We start from the raw sequence: 22,699 nt of genomic DNA, 5'->3' as shown, positions 1-22,699 counted from the left end.
TTCCATCATAAACAAGTAATGCATTCCTAACCTTCGGTGCTTCTCTCTCTCTTCCACCCACTAGTTTTCTTCCATCATCACTATCTCCCCCTACTCCCAATTTATGTCTATGTGAGTGTGAGGGTCTGTCCACATGTGTAAGTAGTCATGGGTTTATGTTGGTCATTATGTAGCATGCGAGTTGCCTTGGAATAAGGATGTTGGGGGTGGGGATGGGCTCCCTGCGCTTGGGTTTAAATGTAAGAATGATGGCAGGTGTGAAGGCAGGCGTGGGAAAGCAATGCGCCTTTGTTTACAGAGGAGGTGTGTTTTATGCCGGCCAGGAAGAAGTGTGTAATGTGGAAGGGATCTTGTGTATTTAGATAAGAGTAGTGAGTATAAAATAAAGTGACTTGTAGGCCCAGGAATTGTACACAGAGCAGTAGTGTATCTATTTCTAGCCGGTTGTGGCCTGTCCTCTTATTTGTGTTCCTACATGTTCTTGATTGAAAAATCTCTTCAAGTGTTTCCTAAGTGGGAGGGGAGAAAAGTGTTTCCTGTTTGGTGTCTGTGTAAGAATTGTCCCAGCTTTTCTAAAGACGTTGTACATTTGTATGAGTGGTTTGGAGGAGTGTACCCACATCTCAGAAGCTTGGTGTGACCCAGCCAAGGTGGGAATACTACATGCACACCTACAGTTGTACATTTCACCTGGCATTTAACAAGATTATTGAGCAATTGCTGCCTACAAGGTACCATGCTGGGTTCTCTGGAGGACACAAAGATGTGTATGACACAGCCTCCAATGGAAGAGATCATATATGTATTCACTTTGTGCACCAGGCTTAAAATGATGGTAGAAAGATCTGAGCCAGATGTATTTCAAATCTCTGGAGTCATCTCAGATCTTTTCATCCTCTTACTGTCGGCAACCCTCCCTCTCCCATGCTCCCTTCCCCTAATGATATCCATCTCATTGCCCAATTCTGATTATCTTATGCTAGGAATGTCTCTTAGGGCCACCTTCTTAGGCTCTTGTTATCATCTACCTGAGCCCCTCCAATAGCCTCCTGTCTCCTGCCTTAGTCTCTCCCCGTCCAGAGCATCGCTCCTCATCCCAATCAGTTCCCTGCTTGAATTTTCCTCCCTTTATCTCATCCAGCAACCCACAAGCTCTACAGTCTAGAGTGAAACCCAGGCTCCTGACCTGGCAGCTCTGCTCCCCCACTCTGCCCAATTCCACTCCTTTCCAGCCATTATTACTTCCCACTACTTCGTTACAGGAAACTTACTCTGAGATTGTTTTTCTTGTGATTCCCCAAACACATCCTGTACTTTTCCAGCTCAAGGTCTTTGCTAATTCCATTCTTACAGTCATCCTCCACATCTGAATTTGTCATATCCCACCCACTGTTCAAGGTCACCTCCAGTGCCACTCTTCCATGAAGCCTCCCCTGATTGATTGGACAGATGTGAACACTAGCTCTTTTGGGTCCCCCTTAACACTTAGTCTTCAGTTTTCTTGTTTTGTTTTTGTTTTTGTTTTTTGTTTTGTTTTTGTTTTTGTTTTTTTGAGACAAGGTCTCACTCTGTCACCCAGGCTGGAGTGCAGTGGCACGATCTCGGCTTGCTGCAACCTCTGCCTCCTGAGTTCAAGCAATTCTCCTGCCTCAGCCTCCCAAGTAGCTGGGATTACAGACATGTGCCACCACGCTTGGCTAATTTTTGTATTTTTAGTAGAAACAGGGTTTCGCCATGTTGACCAGGCTGGTCTCGAACTCCTGACCTCAAATGATCCACCCGCCTCGGCCTCCCGAAGTGTTGGGATTACAGATGTGAGCCACCGTGCCTGGCCTTTCTTAGGATCTTCAAGAAAGCTTGCCTTTCCTTCAGGCAGAAAGTCAATGTAACAAAAAAAGAGAGAGAGAGAGAGAGCAACAGAGAGAGAGAGAGAGAGAGCTCTCCTGGCCATGGTTCCCTCCTCATGCCGGAGGGTAAGGCCCTCATGGCTGGAGTATCAGCTTTATCTGGCTTTCCTCAGGCAGCTGCATGGCACAGCACTTATACTGAAACTAGCCTCGGGACTCTCAACAGTAGTACCCTCAACAGAGGGCGCCTGAAACAGGTGAATGCTCAAAAGATGTTAAATTCTGCTTGGTGGCTCCCAGCACTTTGGGAGGCCGAGGCAGGCAGATTGGTTGAGCTCAGGAGTTCAAGACCAGCCTGGGCAACATGGCAAAACCCTGGCTCTACAAAAAATTATATATATATATATATATATATATATATATATATATATATATTAGCTAGGCATGGTGGTGCTCACCTGTGGTCCCAGCTACTCAGGAGGCTGAGGTAGGAGGATGGCTTGAGCCAAGAGGTGGAGGTTGCAGTCAACCGAGATCATGCCACTGCACTTCAACCTGGGCGACAAAGCCAGACCCTGTCTCAAAAAAAAAAAAAAAAAAAAAAGTTAAATTCTGTGTCCGTGAGCAGCTGTCTGTAAGGAAGTTATGGAAATGTGAATCTTCTTTAAGTTGAGTAATTACCATTACTGTAACATTTGTATAATGTCTCACAATTTAGAATGTTTGTCCCATAAATTTGGTTGTTTGACTTACAGCAAGGGGCAAATCTGGGTGGCTGCTAATCTATTGCCTTTGTATTTGTGGCCCTCTGCACCAGCCTTTATGTGAATATTTCTGCACACTCCTAAGAGAGTAGTTTTGCTGAACTGTCCCTATACAGTCTTTGCACCTTTACTGTGTACATGTGTGTTGGTATGTGTATGTGGTATGTTTTCCTTTTTTTCCAGGATTTCATTCTTTTTATGGCTGAATAATATTTAATTGTGTATTATTATTGTTGTTGTTGTTGTTGTTGTTATTTTATAGTGACAAGGTCTCACTATGTTGCCCAGGCTCCTGAGCTCAAATGATCCTCCCACCTCAGCCCCCCAAAATGCTAGGATTACAGGCAAGAGCCACCATGCCCCACCATTGTGTATCACTTTTTTAATCTTTCTATCCTTCCCTCCCTCCCCAACTTTTATTTTAGATTCTGAGGTATATGTGCAGGTTTGTTACCTAGGTATACTGCATGATGCTGAGGTTTGGGGTACGAATGATCCTGTCACCCAGGTACTGAGCACAGTACCCAATAGTTAGTGTTTCAACTTTTGCCTTACTCCCTCCGTCCTTCTTCTAGTAGTCTCAAGTTGCTTTTATTGCCATCTTTATGTCCATGAGTTCCCAATGTTTCGTTCCCACTTATAAGTGAGAATGTGTGGTATTTGGTTTTCTGTTCCTGAGTTAATCCACTTAGGATAATGGCCTCCAGCTGCATCCATGTTGCTGCAAAGCACATAATTTTGTTCTTTTTTATGGCTACGCGGTGTGTGTCTTCATGTGTGCTCAGGCAGGCAGGTTTGTGTCTGTGTGTGCTAGTGTGTTCATTTCTCCCTTAATCTTGACTATTTCTGTAACAATTTCCTCCTTGGGGAGTTTATATTCTAAGGATACCTACAAGTCCATGAATGCATGCATGTAACTGGGTCAGTATTGTAGCAGGATGGCCTGATCTCCAATAAAAAGCCCTCTTGGCAGGGCGCGGTGGCTCACGCCTGTAATCCCAGCACTTTGGGAGGCCGAGGCGGGCAAACCAAATACCATGCATTCTCACTTATAAGTGGGAACCAAACATTGGGAACTCGTGGACATAAAGATGGCAACAATGGCAACTTGAGACTACTAGAAGAAAGACGGAGGGAACGAGGCAGATCACGAGGTCAGGAAATCGAGACCATCTTGGCCAACATGGTGAAACCTCGTCTCTACTAAAAATACAAAAATTAGCTGGGCTTGGTGGCGCGTGCCTGTATTCCCAGCTACTCGGGAAGCTGAGGCAGGAAAATCGCTTGAACCAGGGAGTCAGGGGTTGCAGTGAGCCGAGATCGCGCCTCTGCATTCCAGCCTGGCGACCGAACGAGACTCCTCCATCTCCAAAAAAAAAAAAAAAGCCTGTGAGGGATCCTGTGGCTAAACCATCTCCTAGGCTGTCGTGAGCCCCTCTCCAGATGCCACATGCCTCGACATGTGCCTGCAGCCCGGGATCTCACCCACCCCCACTCACGACTCACACACTCACAACGTGCAGTTGGGCGCCTAGGATTGTGCATGCCAAGTCTCCACCCACTCCCTTTGTTTAATCGTCGGAATTTCCAGCCCGCTGCTGCCAACCGCTCCCCAGCTGCGGGAGGAGGAGTTAGAAGGACCCGCCCAATTTCCAGCAGCACATAAATCACCTCTGCCGGCAGCCGGCCCTCACTTGGCCTTACACTCCGCTCGGCTCACCATGTGTCACTCTCGCAGCTGCCACCCGACCATGACCATCCTGCAGGCCCCGACCCCGGCCCCCTCCACCAACCCGGGACCCCGGCGGGGCTCCGGTCCTGAGATCTTCACCTTCGACCCTCTCCCGGAGCCCGCAGCGGCCCCTGCCGGGCGCCCCAGCGCCTCTCGCGGGCACCGAAAGCGCAGCCGCAGGGTTCTCTACCCTCGAGTGGTGAGTATCGCCGAAGTGGGCATTCGCGGGGTGCGCTGCCGTGGAGTCACTGGGGAACGACCCGACTCCAGAGGCCTCGACCTGACCTGTCTCCTGTTTTGTCTCCCCTTAGGTCCGGCGCCAGCTGCCAGTCGAGGAACCGAACCCAGCCAAAAGGCTTCTCTTTCTGCTGCTCACCATCGTCTTCTGCCAGATCCTGATGGCTGAAGAGGGTGTGCCGGCGCCCCTGCCTCCGGAGGACGCCCCCAACGCCGCATCCCCGGCGCCCACCCCTGTGCCCCCCGTCCTCGAGCCCTTTAATCTGACTTCGGAGCCCTCGGACTACTCTCTGGACCTCAGCACTTTCCTCCAGCAACACCCGGCCGCCTTCTAACTGTGACTCCCCTCACTCCCCAAAAAGAATCCGAAAAACCACAAAGAAACACCAGGCGTACCTGGTGCGCGAGAGCGTATCCCAAACTGGGACTTCCGAGGCAACTTGAACTCAGAACACTACAGCGGAGACGCCACCCGGTGCTTGAGGCGGGACCGAGGCGCACAGAGACCGAGGCACAGCCAAGCTGGGGCTAGGCCTGGTGGGAAGGAGAGCATTGTTAATTTATTTCTTATTGCTCCTAATTAATATTTATATGTATTTATGTACGTCCTCCTAGGTGATGGAGGTGTGTACGTAATATTTATTTTAACTTATGCAAGGGTGTGAGATGTTCCCCCTGCTGTAAATGCAGGTCTCTTGGTATTTATTGAGCTTTGTGGGACTGGTGGAGGCAGGACACCTGGAACTGCGGCAAAGTAGGAGAAGAAATGGGGAGGACTCGGGTGGGGGACGACGTCCCGGCTGGGATGAAGTCTGGTGGTGGGTCGTAAGTTTAGGAGGTGACTGCATCCTCCAGCATCTCAACTCCGTCTGTCTACTGTGTGAGACTTCGGCGGACCATTAGGAATGAGATCCGTAAGATCCTTCCATCTTATTGAAGTCGCCTTTAGGGCGGCTGCGAGGTAGAGGGTTGGGGGTTGGTGGGCTGTCACGGAGCGACTGTCGAGATCGCCCAGTATGTTCTGTGAACACAAATAAAATTGATTTGCTGTCTGCACTCTTGAGTGTATCTTTGCAAGCGCCGACTCCCCATTCTTCCCCGCCTTCAGATGGCAACGACCGGCGGGAGGCGCCGTGGTCGAGTCCCCAGCCCGCGCACCTCCCTGGGCCCAGGAGCCCCTTTTCCTGGAGTCACAGAACCCAGCGTCCGGTTGCCGGATGTAGTCTTTCCATTGCCCAGTCTGCGGTTTTCCCAGGTAGTTGCCCCGCGGCGAATCCGAGATGTGGCAATCACCCTTACGCCAGGGTGCCAGGCGGAGGTCAAGCCCCGCACCCGGGGGCGGAGCGTGGAGCCGCGTGGGCGGGATTCCCGGCTCAAGAAGGGCGGTGACTGGGGCGGCAGGGATGTGGCCCTCCCCGGGCTAATCAGGCAGCCCGCCTGGGCCCGGGAGCCAGCGGGCGGGCGGGCTGCGGACTCTAGCGGGGCCTGCCGGGAAAGGGGCGGGGCGAAGTGGGGGTGCTTAGTCCGTTTCGGGGGGCGGGGTCGCGTCTGCCGCAGCAACAGGGTGCGGCCGGGTGGGGAACGCGGGAGCGGGGCCAGCTCCCAGGAAGGCTGGTCCGCGACCGGCTCCTGCTCGGCTCCCAGGTCCCTGCGCGCCCCCGCCCTTCCCGAGACCCCAGCCAGGCTGCCGCCCGCGTCCCGGAAGGTCAGTGGGGGAGGGGAGATGGAGCCTGGGGCTGCCGAGAAGCAGGGAGAGAGGGGAAAGGTCTGCAGGCCTCTGGGCGCGGGGAACCTTTATCAAAGGGAGCGGCGAGGGGAAGGGAGGGACCGTACGCAGGCGGGGAAGAGGTAGCTGGGGATCTTAAGGATTTTGCAGGGAAAAGCCTTAGCGGACCCATGGGTGCAGAAGGCACCGGCCGTGGCGGATGCAGACTGGGAGGGCCTGACGGGAAAGGGAAAGGATGGGCCCCTGTGGACGCCACAGCGCCCCTTCCCCATCCGCAAAGGCTTTCCCTCCCTCTCCTCCAGCTCCAGCCTGAACCATGTTTTTCACTTGTGGCCCAAATGAGGCCATGGTGGTCTCCGGTAAGTACTGTTGTTCCCTTCCCAGCCAGTGACCCCAGAACCCCTGTGAGTCTGGCCTCTGCCCCTTCTCCCTCTCCCTACCAACTTCCCAGCGCCAGACTTCTGCCCCTTGATGGCCACGAACTGGCCAGTTTGATTCCCACCATTCTAAGGCCCAGACTGCTTCCCCTCCAGCTCCCAGATTCTCTCCTGTGGGTTGCTGTCCCCTCGCCACCCCCTCCCCCAGTTCCTCAGTCTTCCACATTCAAGCTCTGCCACATTTCCTCACTGCCCCTCACCTTGCAGGGTTCTGCCGAAGCCCCCCAGTCATGGTGGCTGGAGGGCGTGTCTTTGTCCTGCCCTGCATCCAACAGATCCAGAGGTAGGCAAGAAGGGAACCAGGGAAGGGGGACCTCCGTTTTCTCTTTTTCCTCCTCTTCTTACTGTCTGCCCCTTCTTTTTCCCCTAGGATCTCTCTCAACACACTGACCCTCAATGTCAAGAGTGAAAAAGTTTACACTCGCCATGGGGTCCCCATCTCAGTCACTGGCATTGCCCAGGTGAAGCTTTCAGAGCCTTTTCCCCAAAGTCCACTTCCCCATCACCCTCTCTCCCAGACATTAAGACATCTTCTGGCCACAGCCTTCTTAACCCTTGCCTGCAGAGAAGTTCCTCTGCTAGTCTCATCTTTTCCAGGCACCCCCAAGGCACTTGCCTCCTCCTCCTTTCTTTCCCTGAAATGGAAGAAGCATTTCTTAGAGGGCTCTCCCTTCTCTCTCTGCTTCTTCTCTGACTTCATGAGACCCCACCACACCTTTCCTACCCCTCCTCTGGCTACAGGTAAAAATCCAGGGGCAGAACAAGGAGATGTTGGCGGCGGCCTGTCAGATGTTCCTGGGGAAGACGGAGGCTGAGATTGCCCACATTGCCCTGGAGACGTTAGAGGGCCACCAGAGGGCCATCATGGCCCACATGACTGTGGAGGTTGGCCTAGGGGCAGGGAACCATCTGGAAGGATGTCAAAATGAGGGGGGCCCAAGGACCACACTAGTTTGTGAGAGACAGTGGATCCAAGAGCTTACATCCTGGCCAGGCAGGGTGGTTCATGCCTGTAATCCCAGCACTTTGGGATGCCAAGGGGGGCGGATCACTTGAGGTCAGGAGTTCGAGACCAGCCTAGCCAACCTGGTGAAACCTCTTCTCTATTAAAAATACAAAAATTAGCTGGGCATGGTGGCGGGTGTCTGTAATCCCAGCTACTTGGGAGGCTGAGGCAGGAGAATCACTTGAACCCAGGAGGTAGAGGTTGCAGTGAGCCAAAAAAAAAAAAAAAACAAAAAACAAAACTTACATCCCCTCTCCCCACCGTCCTGTTATCACAGGAGATCTATAAGGACAGGCAGAAATTCTCAGAACAGGTTTTCAAAGTGGCCTCCTCAGACCTGGTCAACATGGGCATCAGTGTGGTTAGCTACACTCTGAAGGACATTCACGATGACCAGGTAAAACTAGGCAATTGATCCTTCCCCGCTTCCTTGCTCCCATCTCTTAAGCCCTCCAAAGGACTAATTTCTACATCTCTTCCATAGGACTATTTGCACTCTTTGGGGAAGGCTCGAACAGCTCAAGTCCAAAAAGATGCACGGATTGGAGAAGCAGAGGCCAAGAGAGATGCTGGGATCCGGGTGAGAGAGATGCGGGTTGCTTAGTGGGAAAGGGGATAGAAGTGGCACAACTGAGAAGAAGCAGGGGTGCTGGGTGAGCAGGAAAATACATGAGGCAGACAGAGAACCTTGGTGGGAAGCAGGCTCTCACCATGGCCTTTCTCCCCCTGCCCTGACATTTCCTACCTGATCTCTGCTTGGACAGGAAGCTAAAGCCAAGCAGGAAAAGGTGTCTGCTCAGTACCTGAGTGAGATCGAGATGGCCAAGGCACAGAGAGATTATGAGCTGAAGAAGGCCGCCTATGACATCGAGGTCAACACCCGCCGAGCGCAGGCTGACCTGGCCTATCAGCTTCAGGTCAGAGCCACTGCCAGGCCACTCTCTGCCCCTTCCCCATTCCTCTCAGGCTGTCCATCTCAGGACACCACTATTTCTCATACTTTAACTTTGATATTTTTCTGGCTCTCCATCTCTGGACCAACTCCCCCATATGAGGAGAGATTTAAAAGACTCAGACGTTACAGCTGAAAAGCTTTAAAGAAAAGGCCAGCTGGGTGTAGTGACTCATGCCTGTAATCCCAGCACTTTGGGAGGCCAAGGCGGGCTGATTGCTTGACCTCAGGAGTTCAAGGCCAGCCTGAGCAACATGATGAAACCCTGTCTATGCGAAAAATACAAACATTAGCCAGGCATGGCAGCTCGGGCCTGTAGTCACAGCTACTTGGGGTATGAGGCAGGAGGATCGCTTGAGCCAGGGTGCGCAGGTTGCAGTGAGTCGAGATCACACCACTGCACTCCAGCCTGGGTGACAGTGAGATCCTGTCTCAAAAAAGAGAAAAGAAAGAAAAGGCCAGGCACAGTGGCTCATGCCTGTAATCCCAGCACTTTGGTAGGCCAAGGCAGGTGGATCACAAGGTCAAGAGTTTGAGACTAGCCTGGCCAACATAGTGAAACCCCGTTTCTACTAAAAATACAAAAATTAGCCAGGTGTGGTGGCACGCACCTGTAGTCCCAGCTACTCGGGAGGCTGAGGCTGGAGAATTGCTTGAACCCGGGAGACAGAGGTTGCAGTGAGCTGAGACCACGCCATTGCACTCCAGCCTGGGTGACAGAGTGAGACTCCATCTCAAAAAAAGAGAAAGCCAAGAAGGGATATGATCAATAAGGCTGGTCATAAGTTTGGAGCAGGCTGGGCCCGTGCAAAGGTATCTGAGAAAGTGGATCCGAGCTCAGATCCGGCCCATGCCCCTCTAATCAAGCAGTGCATTCTGACATGGGTCTGCATCTACACGGAGGAATTTCTAATTTGCACAGAGGCATGCTATGGGCTAGCAGCAGCCCTGGTTAATCAAAAAAGTGTATGAAGAAGGAAAACATGGACTTGGATGTTGAATCCTGCAAAGTGAGATATGGGCAGCCCTTGATATTGCCAGGAAGTATAGTTGATTTTCATTCTTCATTATTCGTATCTGAGAATTTGCCTATTCACTAAAATGTATTGGTAACCTCAAAAGGTTACCAATAAAGTCGCAGCACTTTCAGGATCTTTTGCAGACACGCACAGTACCCAGGTGAGGTTGAGCAAGGAGATGCTCTGCTGCCTTGTTTCAGCTCTCATACCCTAAACCGTGTTATTTTCACAGTATATTTACTGCCATGTTTTTTGCATTTTTGTGCTTTTTCTTGGTGAATTCGCTCTTTAAAATGGCCCCCAAGCATCAGTGCTGGAGTGCTGTCTAGTGTCCTTTAGTGCAAGCAGGCTATGATGTGCCTTATGGGAGAAATACACGTGTTAGGTAAGCTTTGTTCATGCATAAGTTATAGTGCTGTTAGCTGTGAGTTCAGTGTTAATGAATCAACAATATATTTTACATAAGGTGTCTTTAAACAGAAACACATATAAAGCAAGGCTCTATGTTGATCAGTTGATGAAAACGTTGTGACCAGAGGCTCACAGGAACCTAGCCCTGTATTTCTTCTAGGAACAAATTAGGTATTAACTAATTCAGCATTCATGGCTACTTTATAGAACAGAACTACCAAGAACAATGAAAATCAACTGTACTTTGAGACCTTTACCCAAAGGATAGCAATATTATGCATTTTGTTTTTGCCAAGAGTTGGTACAGGCTGAAAGCATAATGAAGGTACAAAATATTTTTGTTATTATGTTAAATTCCTGGGTGACTTGACAGGTTGAGCATGGCATACAGCTTTGCAACTCAAACTGTGTTCTACCTAGCAGCAGCTGCAGCATCACTGCGAAGCTTGTTAGAAATACAAAATTGCAGGCCCTGGCCCTGACCAGCTGAATCAGAACCTGCATTTTAACAAAATCTCAAAGTGAATTCCTAGGTGATTTGTATGCACATTGGAGTTTGAGTTTGAAAAGGATTACCATAATGGAAACTGCTAGCTTGCAGTGAAGCTATGGATAATGTTCTTAACCTTCTAAGCATGACCTTACTTGTCTGCAGATTAAGGGATTGGACTGGTTGGACTCTTTTCAACTTTTATCAGTTTCTCATTATACACCAGGCAGTGTGCTAGGTGTTCAGGAAAGAAGGATTTATTCAACAAATATCTGTTAAGTGCCTTCTGTGTGCTAGACATCATTTTGGAGGTGAGGCTATAAATATGGAGGTGAGGCAGAAAAGATTCCTGCCCTTATGCAGCTTACATTACGACACAGGAAACAGCTAGTAAGCAAGTAAATGACCTTCCCAGGCTATAATTCTTGTTTAGGTGCTGTGAAGGAAATAAACAGGGTGATATGAAAAACTGTGGGAGGGGAGTTAGTATATTAGGTTAGAGGGTGGTGAGAAAAAGTTTCTATGAGGAAGTGGTGTTTGAGATCAGACCTGGAGATAAGAAGGAACAATGTAGAGTTCTGGGCCAAGAACATTCTAGCCTGTGCTTTTTAAGTAGTCATACTTAAAAAGTGGCTGGGCGCGGTGGTTCATGCCTGTAATCCCAACACTTCGAGAGGCTGAGACAGGAAGATCACTTGAGGCCAGGAGTTTGAGACCAGTCTGGCCAACATAGTGAAACCCTCTCTCTACCAAAAATACAAAAAATATTAGCCGGGTATGGTGGTGTGAACCTGTAATTCCAGCTACTTGGGAGGCTGAGGCATGAGAATCGCTTGAACCCAGAAGGCACAGTGAGCGGAGATCGCACCACTGCACTCCAGCCTGGGTGACAGAGCGAGACTCCTTCTAAGATAGATAGATAGATGGATGGATGGATGGATGGATGGATGGATGGATAGATTGGATAGATTGATAGATTAGATAGATAGATAGATAGATAGATAGATAGATAGATAGATAGATTAGATAGATTACATAGACAGTCAGTCAGTCATATGTGGCTTGTGGCTAGGCAGGGGACCAGTAAGTGCAAAGGCTGTGAGGTGGAGTCAGAAAGGAGGTTTCTGATCTGGGGGAGCTGGTGTGCTGTGAGTGAGGAGGAAAGGCCGGCAGGGCCAGATCACAAAGGGTTTGTGTGGTCATGATGGAGACACAGAAGAGACTGAAAGCACAATGGAAAGCTTTTGGAGAACTTCAAGCAGAAAGGTGCCATGGTCTTATTTATATTTGTATAGGGATCAGTCTGGTTGCCTTGTGGAGAATGGGCAAAGAGAGAAAGCAAGGCCGGGTGCGGTGGTTCACACCTGTAATCCCAACACTTTGGGAGGCCGAGGCGGGCAGATCACGAGGTCAGGAGATCGATACCATCCTGGCTAACATGGTGAAACCCCGTCTCTACTAAAAATACAAAAAATTAGCTGGGCGTGGTGGTGGGCACCTGTAGTCCCAGCTACTCGGGAGGCTGAGGCAGAAGAATGGCATAAACCCGGGAGGCGGAGCTTGCAGTGAGCCGAGATCGTGCCACTGCACTCCAGCCTGGATGACAGAGTGAGACTCTGTCTCAAAAAAAAAAAGGAGCAAAAGATGAGCTGGGCTCTTTTTCAGAGATGATGGATTAAACAAATGTAGCTAATTTTACTCTCTCCTAAAACCTCACTAAAGCCAAAATGATTTTTTTTAAGATAGAGGCTTGTCCAAAGGTAGTGAGTTATCTCAATTGATTGTTCAGTCAGTTACAGATTGAACTCCTTGTTCTACTCTTTACCTACTTCTCACTATTGCACTCGACTAGTCTTTCTTTCTTTCTTCCTTTCTTTCCTTCTCTTCTCTTCTTTCTTCTCTCCTATCCTCATCTTTGAGACCGGGTCTTACTCGGTCCCCCAGGCTAGAGTGCAGCGGTACAATCTCAGCTCACTACAGCTTCAACTGCCTGGGCTCAAGCAATACTCCCACCTCAGCTTCCTGAGTAGCTAGGTCTACAAGCCTATGCCACCACGCCTGGCTAATTTTTGTATGTTTTGTAGAGATGGAATTTTGCCATGTTGCCCAGGCTGGTCTCAAACTCCTGGACTCAAAGGCTCCTTCCCGCCTCAGCCTCCCAAAATGCTAGGATTACAGGCGTAAGCCACCATGCCCAGCTGACTAGGCTTTTAAAAAAAAAAAAAAAAAAAAAAAAGATGGAGAAAATAGGAACAGAAACCAGAGCATCATTTTGGAAACTCGAAGTCAGTGGTAATTGACTAAGCAGGTATGAGACAGCTGAGCTTGAAACCTGCGAAAGGGAAAACAATGAAATGATCTGAGGCTCAGGAGCTGGCAGCACCCAGTGCTTCTCCAGCTGTGGTAGACTGGTTAAATAAGAGGAACAGGTGAAAAGCACCTTCTCAGAGTCCCTCACTGCCTCTGGGTAATGGTTCCTACCCTGCTCCAACAGACATCTGGAGGTTTATTATCTTATTTATTTATTTATTATTATTATTTTTTTTTTTGAGACAGGGTCTCTCACTCTGTTGTCCAGGCTGGAGTGCAGTGGCGCAGTCTCGGCTCACTGCAACCTCTGCCTCCTGGGTTCAAGTGATTCTCGTGCCTCAGCCTCCCAAGTAATCCTCAACTGGGATTACAAGTGCCCACCACCACTCCCAGGTAATTTTTGTATTTTTTTTTTTTTTTAGTAGAGAGGGGTTTCACCATGTCGGCCAGGCTGGTCTCGAACTCCTGGCCTCAAGTGATCTACCCACCTCAGCCTCACTATGTGCTGGGATTACAGGTGTGAGTTACCCCACCTGCCATTGGAAGTTTATTATCTGAAGAGAGTAGACTAGAGGATGTGATGGGGGCTGGCCCAGCACAGGTGAGGACCCAGATAGTTTACCAGTAACAGGGGCATGAAATGACCATAACTTTCATGAATGCTAAATACTGAGAGCCAACCCCAACCCCAACCCCCTCAACCCCACTCAGCTCCCAGAACTTCCATCTTCCAAAAAAGAGGTCAGAAGACTGCTCTGGGGAACATGATTAATCCAAAAAGAAATAACTTAAAATCCTGAATCAGATGTTTCTCCGTACATGGCCTATCCAGATCACCGTAGAGTGAAGCTCAAAGTCAGCAAGCCTCACCCACGTACTCAGAGCGTCCTTTCAGTGTTGAGACCTTCTTCCCTCTGAGCAGATGACAAAGGAGTTCGAAACCAGCCTGGCCAACATGGTGAAACCCTGTCTCTACTAAAAACACAAAAATTAGCTGAAATGGTGACTATAATCCCAGCTACTCAGGAGACTGAGGCAGGAGAATCACTTGAATCCAGGAGGCAGAGGTTGCAGTGAGCTGAGATCGTGCCATTTCACTCCAGCCTGGGCAACAAAGCAAGCCATCACAGATTTGGGAGCAACCAAGAAAGCCAGGGACAGGGTATGCTTGGTAACCTGGCAAGAGCTGACAAAGGAGAAAAATAAAACCCCACAGAAAGAAGCAGAGAAGTAAGGGAAAGGGACCAATAAGAATCAAGCAGTGCCAGGGGCGGTGGCTCATGCCTATAATCCCAGCACTTTGGGAGGCCAAGGTGGGTGGCTTACGAGGTCAGGAGATCGAGACCATCCTGGCTAACACAGTGAAACCCCAACTCTATAAAAATACAAAAAATTAGCCAGGCTTGGTGGTACACACCTGCAGTCCCAGCTACTCGGGAGGCTGAGGCAGGAGAATCACTTGAACCTGGGAGGCAGAGGTTGCAGTGAGATGAGATCATGCCACTGCACTCCAGCCTGGGTGACAGAGCAAGACTCGGTCTCCAAAAAAAAAAAAAAAAAAAAAAAAAAGAGTCAAGCACATGCAAATGTGGCATGACTTATTGGGAGCAGAAACATTCTGAGAAAAATTATGTAAAAATGAGGTTTTAGATTGAAATGGTCTACTAAGTGCCCAATGCAATGAATGAAAAATATCTACATTGAAACATATCACTGTAAAACTTAAGAATGCTAAGGACAAAAAATATGAAAGCTTCTAGTGAGAGAGAGATCTCAAAGAGGCAGGCTTCAAAATGACTTCAGATTCCTTTTTTTTTTCAGACACAGGGTCTTGCTTTGTTGTCCAATACAGTGGCATAAACAAGGCTTACTGTAGCCTCAACCTCCCAGGCTCAAGTGATTCTCCCACCTCAGCCTCCCCAGTAGTTGGGACCACAGGGGCACACCACCACGCCCAGCTAATTTTTAAATTTTTTTCTAGAGGTGGGATCTTGCCATATTGCACAGGCTAGTCTTGAACTCCTGGGTTTAAGTTATCCTCCCACCTTAGCCTCCCAAAGTGCTGGGATTACAGGCATGAGCCACTGCACTAAGCCCAGATTTGTTTTTTCTTTTTTTTTTTTTTTTTTTTTTTTTTGAGATGGATTTTCACTCTTGTCACCCAGGCTGGAGTGCAATGGCACGATCTCAGCTACTGCAACCTCTGCCTCCTGGGTTCAAGCGATTCTCCTACCTCAGCTACCCAAGTAGCTGGGACTACAGGTGTGTGCCACCATGGCCGGCTAATTTTTGTATTTTTAGTAGAGATGGGGTTTCACCACGTTGACCAGGCTGGTCATGAACTCCTGACCTCAGGCGATCTGCCCAAAGTGCTGGGATGACAGGCATGAGCCACCGTGACTGGCCCAAACCCAGATTTCTTAAAAAGCTAGAAAACCATGGAGGAATGCCTTCAGAATTCTGATGGAAAGTTAATCCCAACATAGCAGCCTGCTTTCAGCCTAACTGGTATTAAAATAGAAGGGTAGAGGCTGGGTGCAGTGGCTCACGCCTGTAATCCCAGCACTTTGGGAAGCCGAAGCAGGTGGATCACCTGAGATAAGGAGTTCGAGACCAGCCTGGCCAATGTGGTGGAACCCCATCTCTATTAAAAATACAAAAATTAGCTGAGCATGGTGGCAGGCACCTATAATCCCAGCTACGTGGGAGGCTGAGGCAGGAGAATTGCTTGAACCCAGGAGATGGAGATTGCAGTGAGCCAGGATTGCGTCACTGCACTCCAGCCTGGGTGACAAGAGCGAAATTCCATCTCAGAAAAAGGTAGAATAAAAATCTCAGAGAAAGCAAGACCTCAGAAAAAATATTGTCTTTATATTCTTTCTGAGGAAGCTTCTGGATGTTGAGTTTCACCAAAAGGTGGGCATAGACAGGAAGGAAAAAGAAACAAACAAATGGTTGCCTAAGGGACACAGGAGAGAGGTGATCCTGCACACCGATGTAGAGGGCAACGAGGCCAGTTTGGAACGGGTTTGAAAATTTAGGGTGAAAGACAGTACGGAGTGCCGTCTCCAGAGCCATGCTTCTCTCTGGAGTGAACAGATGGGCCCAGGGGAAGGTAGAAGGCAGGGGAAGCATCACATGTATTGATGAGACCTACAATGATGATGGTGCATGGCTGAGCCTGAGCAATGGGACAACGAAGGCGTGTGTCTGGCTGGATGTGATGACACATGCCTGTAACCCCAACACTTTGGGAAGCTGAGGCAGGTGGATCACCTGAGCCCAGGAGTTTGAGACCAGCCTGGGCAACATAGCAAAACCCCGTCTCTACAAAAAGTACAAGAAATATCCGGGTGTGCTGGTTGACGCCTGTAGTCCCAGCTACTCTAGAGGGTGAGGGGGGAGGATCATCTGAGCCCAGGGAGGTCAAGGCTGCAGTGAGCCATGATTACGCCATTGAACCTGGATGACAGAGTAAGATGATGTCTCAAAAAGAAAAAAAAAATGTGTTCCTTGCCTGGCACCTCTCCTCACTAGCATCTTGATAAGAGCCTTCTGATTCCCTCACACTGCAAGGAATAAGAAGATGAAATCTAGGCTGGGTGCGGTGGCCCATGCCTGTAATCCCAGCACTTTGGGAAACTGAGGTGGATGGATCACTTGAGATCAGGAGTTTGAGACCAGCCTGGCCAACATGGTGAAACTCCGTCTCTACTAAAAAAAAATACAAAAATTAGCCAGACGTGGTAGCACATGCCTGTAGTCCCAGCTACTTGAGAGGCTGAGGCAAGAGATTAGCTTGAACCTGGGAGGTGGAGGTTGCACTGAGCTGATCGTGCCACTGCACTCCAGCCTGGGCAATAGAGCGAAACTGCCTCAAAAAAAAAAAAACTGCCTAAATAAGAGGAATTCTATGAATACACACATTCTTGTAGATGTTCAGAGTATCCCTGGAAGGATACACAAGAAGCTGGTCTTGGTGGTTTCTCTGGGAAAGGGACCCAGGTAGTTTGGAGAATGAGGAAGAAGCCTCGTGGTTCACTTTTTTTTCTGTTAAATCTGCACCATATGCAAAAGACAAAAAAGATCACCTCTCCCCACCCCCACAAAAAATAAGTCAGCTATTGCAGTAGCCTAGGCTAGCACTAAGGTTATCGCAGCAACAGTGGGGGGATTTGAGCAAGACTGGAGATAGCAGAAAGCCACCATGTGCTCAGTGCCCTCAAGGTATTTATACTCTAGAAGGGGGCACAGATGGGAAAAATAGATTAAACGGGGGCTCATCAGAGGAACACTGGACTCCGCTGGACTGGCCAAGCAGACAAGAGGGAACCCACCTTCATGTACCTGCTTTTTTTTTTTTTTTTTTTTGGAGATGGAGTCTTACTCTGTTGACCAGGGTGGAGTGCAGTGGCGTGATCCCAGCTCACTGCAACCTTTGCCTCCCAGGTTCAAGCAATTCTCCTGCCTCAGCCTCCCAGGTTGCTGGGACTACAGGCGTTCGCCACCACACCTGGCTAATTTTTTGTATTTTAGTAGAGACAGGGTTTCACCATGTTGGCCAGGCTGGTCTCGAGCTCCTGAACTCAGGCAATCCACCCTCCTTGGCCTCCCAAAGCGCTAGGATTACAGGCGTGAGCCACCGCGCCCGGCCACCGGCTCCTATTTTTATATCCCACTCTGGAGCTCTGGTTCCCGGGCACTTGCTCTTCACCTCTGACTCAGAGCGCCCCTCCTACCCAGGTGGCCAAGACTAAGCAGCAAATTGAGGAGCAGCGGGTGCAGGTGCAGGTGGTGGAGCGGGCCCAGCAGGTGGCAGTGCAGGAGCAGGAGATCGCCCGGCGGGAGAAGGAGCTGGAGGCCCGGGTGCGGAAGCCAGCGGAAGCCGAGCGCTACAAGCTGGAGCGCCTAGCCGAGGCAGAGAAGTAAATGTCCCCTCCCTGACCCTTCCTAGCTCACTTGCCACCTAGGCACCCCAAGATGGAGGGCTGAAGCCTTCACCACCTGGACTCCTGTGGATTTCAGGTTTCAGGAGCCTCTGCCTCTGCAGCACTGGGCCTTTCTCCTGGGAGTAAGGGTCGCTGGGCTCCACCCTCCACTTCCCTTCTGTCCACAGGTCCCAACTAATTATGCAGGCGGAGGCAGAAGCCGAGTCTGTGCGGGTGAGTTAAGAGGCAGCTCCTGCTGGCTTGTGGAGAGGGTGGGGGTTGCTGTTTGAGCCGGGATTTCTTGTTCTTAATGATTTCTGTCAATTTCACAAGCATCCTTAACCCTCAGATGCGTGGGGAAGCTGAGGCCTTTGCCATAGGGGCCCGAGCCCGAGCCGAGGCTGAGCAGATGGCCAAGAAGGCAGAAGCCTTCCAGCTGTACCAAGAGGCTGCTCAACTGGACATGCTGCTAGAGAAGCTGCCCCAGGTCTGGAGGTCGTGTGGGCACCAAGAAAGGAGGAAATAGAACCAGGGACTAAGGGGTGAGGTGAAGTGAGGGGCTTAGGGAGAAACAGTCTAGGGGGACTCTAAATTAGGGGTGGGAATTATTAGTGACCAAAGTGAGGAAGGATGACCAATGGAACGAGGACCTTAAAACCCAGGGTAAGTTGTTTTATGAGGAATGTGGTCAGATCATGGGCACTGAGTGGGTGTCTCTCTCCTGCCAGGTGGCAGAAGAGATCAGTGGTCCCTTGACTTCGGCCAATAAGATCACACTGGTGTCCAGCGGCAGTGGGACCATGGGGGCAGCCAAAGTGACTGGGGAAGTACTGGACATTCTAACTCGCCTGCCAGAGAGTGTGGAAAGACTCACAGGCGTGAGCATCTCCCAGGTGAGGTCTCAGGTTGGAGCTGAGGAGCAGAATTGCTAGGTTCCTGTGTTGTGTGACGTAGCATGCCTAGCATTTAACCAGCATCCAGGCCTGGGAGTCATTGATGTTTATTAATCACTTTCTGTGTGCCAGACACAGTGCTAAGCTTCTACATAAATGAGTTGTTTTAAATCAAACTACCCTTAGGGTATATAGGATTTTACAAAGTCAAGAAACTCAACTTCCAGCATGTTCCTACTCATTCTGCTGGTGCAGCTGGAGTGAAATCCAGGTCGACTGTCTCTGCAACCTGTGCTTGTATAGGGAACCCCACTAGTATAGTGAACTAGTTGCAGCCTATTGACAGTTAATTAATTCCAGAGCATATCACTGCTTTTCTTGGTGCCCCAGTTAATTCACCTGTAGATCATGGTAGAGGTCAGCAAACAGGCTCTGGAACCACTGTTTTGTTGTGAATCCTAGCTACAATGCCTGCTAACTGTAATCTTGGACAAGTAATCAACCTCTCTATACCTGTTTCCTCATCTTAAAATTGGGTTAATAATTAGAAACTACCCTGTTGAATTGTTGAGGGGCTCGAGCAAATATTTGCAGTGTTTAGAATAGTGCCTGGTATATAGTAAGCATTACGTGTATATTAAAGAAATGGGGCCAGGTGCAGTGGCTTACGCCTGTAATCCCAGCACTTTGGGAGGCCGAGGCAGGCAGTTCACCTAAGGTTAGGAGTTGGAGACCAGCCTGGCCAACAGGGTGAGACATCGTCTTTACTAGAAATACAAAAAAAAATTAGCCAGGCTTGGTGGTGCCTGCCTGTAATCTCAGCTACTCAGGAGGCTGAGGCAGGAGAATTGCTGGAACCCAGGAGGCAGAGGTTACAGTGAGCTGAGATCACACCACTGCACGCCAGCCTGGGTGACAGAATAAGACTCTATCTCAAAAAAAAAAAAAAAAAAGGCCGGGCGCAGTGGCTCACGCCTGTAATCCCAGCACTTTGGGAGGCCGAGGCGGGCAGATCACGAGGTCAGGAGATCAAGACCATCCTGGCTAACACAGTGAAACCCCGTCTCTACTAAAAATACAAAACAGCCGGGCGTGGCGGTGTGCGCCTGTAATCCCAGCTGCTGGGGAGGCTGAGGCAGGAGAATGGTGTGAACCTGGGAGGCAGAGCTTGCAGTGAGCTGAGATAGCACCACTGCACTCCAGCCTGGGCAACAGAGCAAGACTCTGTCTCAGAAAAAAAAAAGAGAGAGAAAGAAATGCATATTTGGGTTGGGTGCTGTGGCTCACGCTTATAATCCCAGAACTTTGGGAGGCCAAGGTGGACGATCAGCTGAGGTCAGAAGTTTGAGATCAGCCTGGCCAACATGGTGAAACCCCGTCTCTACCAAAAATACAAAAATTAGCCAGGTATGGTGGCGCATACCTGTAATTCCAGCTACCCGGGAGGCTGAGGCAAGAGAATCACTTGAACTCAGGAGGCGGAGGTTGCGGTAAGCCAAGATCGCGCCACTGCACTCTAGCCTGGGTGACAGAGTGAGATTCCGTCTCAAAAAAAAAAAAAAAAAGCACATGTAAATAAAAGCACTGGATCATACCAATGACCTTCAAGCTGGGTTCCTTGGAGCCTCCTGGAGGCCTGCAGTAGAATATTCAGAGCTAAGGAGAGTGCGCAAACAAGGCTCTGCTCCCTCTCCTCTCTTCAATGATTTATTGTATGTGAATCCTGATGTCTTTGTTTGGGGAAACAGGATGAGGTAGGGCACCAGAAAGAAGAACCCTGGCCGTGTGTGTTCTCCCTATAGCCCATTCGTCTAAATGGGGGCCCGGGAGAGCAGGGGCCTCAGCCTCCCGAATGTTCCCAAGTGTCATCTACTGTTGTCTTTTTGCCAGGTGAATCACAAGCCTTTGAGAACAGCCTGAGCCTTCAGCCCTCACAGATGCCCAGCCTCAAAGCTGAAGTTGCCTGAATGATACTCCTGTTGCATGTAACCCACTGGCCTCCCTGAGCATGTCCATTGACACTGAGGTCCCACTCCTCATCTCTCCTTGCCAAATAGTTTGTGCCTTGTCTTGAAGGGGGTTGCTCCCCTTGCCAACCTCACACTGCTGTGATTGCCAACTCCAGCGGTCCCATGTCAGCCTTCTGATGATCCCACTTCACCCCACCTCAACTTATTTAACTTCCTAATTAAATCAGACTGTTTGAGCCTGTTGTCTAGAATACTTTCCTGACCAAGACTGAGGGATGGGCTGGAGGTTTTCAACTTTGCTACCCAAATAAATTGCTGTAAGTAAGTACTGATACTTATCAACAATTAATAAAAAAGAAGCAATTGGAAATTAATGCTTGGCCCGGCGCAGTGGCTCATGCCTGTAATCCCAGCACTTTGGGGGGCCAAGGCAGGCAGATCATCTGGGGTCAGGAGTTCAAGACCAGCCTGGCCAACATGACGAAACCTTGTCTCTACCAAAAATAAAATAGCCAGGCAGGGTGGCACATGCCTGTAGTCCCAGCTACTTGGGAGGCTGAGGCAGGAGAATCACTTGAACCTGGGAAGCAGAGGTTGCAGTGAGCCAAGATCACACCACTGCACTCTAGCCTAGGTGACAGAGTGAGACTGTTTCAAAAAAAAAAAAAAATGAATGCTAGACTCAGGTGTGGTGACTCTTGCCTGTAGTCCTAGCTACTTGGGAGGCTAAGGTGGGAGGATCACTTGAGCTCAGGAGTCTAAGGCTGTAGTGAGCCATGATCACACCACTGCACTCCAGCCTGGGTGACAAAGCAAGATCCTGGCTCTATTAGAAAGAAAATGAATGCTAGAATGTAGCTTGTTCCCTTGCATACAATAGGCTTTCTTGCATACAATAGGCTTTCTAGAATGGGAGAAAAGCAAGTTACTTATATACTGTCAAGAGTTTTAGAGTTAATTTTTCCCCCCAACAGTGTATTATAGTCAGAAAAGCATGCTAAAATAGAAGGAATGTTGGGAATAGTATTAGTTCCCAGAATTCCTGAAAACATAGCAAAAGGAATTATTGTTTTCAGGGTAGCTTTGAGACTTGCATTGTGAACTTAAAAGTATGAGGTAGTAGATGGTACAGATTGTTTTAGAATGAGATCATAAGGTCGCATTCCCGCCTAGTTATCCTTTTAAGACAAGGTCTTGGGCTTGGGCCAGGCACAGTGGCTCATGCTTGTAGTCCCAGAACTTTTTGGGAGGCTGAGATGGGTGGATCACGAGGTCAGGAGTTTGAGACCAGCCCTGGCCAACGTGGTAAAACCCCATCTCTACTAAAAATACAAAAATTAGCCCAGCGTGATGGTGGGTGCCTGTAATCTCAGCTACTTGGGAAGCTGAGGCAGAATTCCTTGAACCCGGGAGGCAGAGGTTGTAGTGAGCCAAGATCGTGCCAAAGCACTCCAACCTGGGCAACATAGCAAGACTCCATCTCAAGAAAAAAGAAAAAAGACAAGGTCTTGCTCTGTCACCCAGGCTGGGGTGGAGGGTTATGGTCAGGGCTCATTGCAGCCTCAACCTCCCAGGCTCAGGCAATCCTCCCACCAATTCCTGCCCCCCTACCCCAGCAGCTGGGACTACAGGCATGCGCCACCATGCCCAGCTTTTTTTTTTGTTAGATGGTTTACTGCTGCCCAGGCTGGTGTGGAACTCCTGGGCTCAAGCCATCCTCCTGCCTCAGCCCCCCAGAGTGCTGGGATTACAGGTGGGAGCCACCATACCAGGGCTTCACTAGTTATCTTGGTGTCATAGGTTGACCAAGCCCACAGGATCACAGGAAATGGCCATGGGTACACATAACCCAAAGGAATCCTGGGCTGGGTGGCCAAGGCCAATTCAACCATTTCTGGTTCAGTACATCTGGGTGGGACGAAAAACTTGCATTTATTTCTGCAAGTTCCCAGAGGATGTGGATGCTGGTCTGGAAAC

General features: G+C 49.6%; 2 protein-coding genes across 3 annotated transcripts; both read left to right on the top strand.

Annotated features, from left to right (window-relative positions):
- Positions 1-4,213: 4,213 nt before the first annotated feature.
- On the top strand, positions 4,214-5,636 carry IER3 (immediate early response 3). Its single transcript, XM_054491866.2, has 2 exons — positions 4,214-4,542; positions 4,655-5,636. The coding sequence occupies exons 1-2, from the start codon at positions 4,333-4,335 to the stop codon at positions 4,913-4,915; spliced, it is 471 nt and encodes a 156-aa protein (XP_054347841.2). The 5' UTR covers positions 4,214-4,332; the 3' UTR covers positions 4,916-5,636.
- A 319-nt stretch (positions 5,637-5,955) lies between these two features.
- On the top strand, positions 5,956-20,958 carry FLOT1 (flotillin 1). 2 transcript variants are annotated; one of them, XM_054491864.2, is made up of 13 exons: positions 5,956-6,285; positions 6,609-6,665; positions 6,951-7,026; positions 7,114-7,204; positions 7,485-7,628; positions 8,027-8,146; positions 8,234-8,329; positions 8,514-8,666; positions 17,675-17,856; positions 18,048-18,093; positions 18,209-18,346; positions 18,588-18,752; positions 20,643-20,958. In XM_054491864.2, exons 2-13 carry the CDS (start codon positions 6,623-6,625, stop codon positions 20,670-20,672), a joined length of 1,284 nt encoding a protein of 427 aa, XP_054347839.1. In that variant the 5' UTR covers positions 5,956-6,285; positions 6,609-6,622; the 3' UTR covers positions 20,673-20,958. The 2 variants fall into 2 exon arrangements, with proteins under 2 accessions (XP_054347839.1, XP_063522064.1); XM_063665994.1 differs by lacking the exons at positions 5,956-6,285; positions 7,114-7,204.
- Positions 20,959-22,699: the final 1,741 nt, after the last annotated feature.

The sequence above is a fragment of the Pongo pygmaeus genome, chromosome 5 (assembly GCF_028885625.2).
Source record: "Pongo pygmaeus isolate AG05252 chromosome 5, NHGRI_mPonPyg2-v2.0_pri, whole genome shotgun sequence".
In the NCBI taxonomy this organism is placed as follows: Eukaryota; Metazoa; Chordata; class Mammalia; order Primates; family Hominidae; genus Pongo; species Pongo pygmaeus.
Note: the sequence above shows the minus strand (reverse complement) of the source record. Positions and strands in the feature narration are given on the sequence as shown.

Bases quoted from the DNA above. Each gene is read 5' to 3' on its own strand.
- IER3 (XM_054491866.2), top strand. From the start codon at position 4,333: ATGTGTCACTCTCGCAGCTGCCACCCGACCATGACCATCCTGCAGGCC. The intron at 4,543-4,654 runs GTGAGTATCGCC...GTCTCCCCTTAG, and splicing joins GGGTTCTCTACCCTCGAGTG to GTCCGGCGCCAGCTGCCAGT.
- FLOT1 (XM_054491864.2), top strand. From the start codon at position 6,623: ATGTTTTTCACTTGTGGCCCAAATGAGGCCATGGTGGTCTCCG. The intron at 7,027-7,113 runs GTAGGCAAGAAG...TTTTTCCCCTAG, and splicing joins TGCATCCAACAGATCCAGAG to GATCTCTCTCAACACACTGA. The intron at 7,629-8,026 runs GTTGGCCTAGGG...CTGTTATCACAG, and splicing joins TGGCCCACATGACTGTGGAG to GAGATCTATAAGGACAGGCA.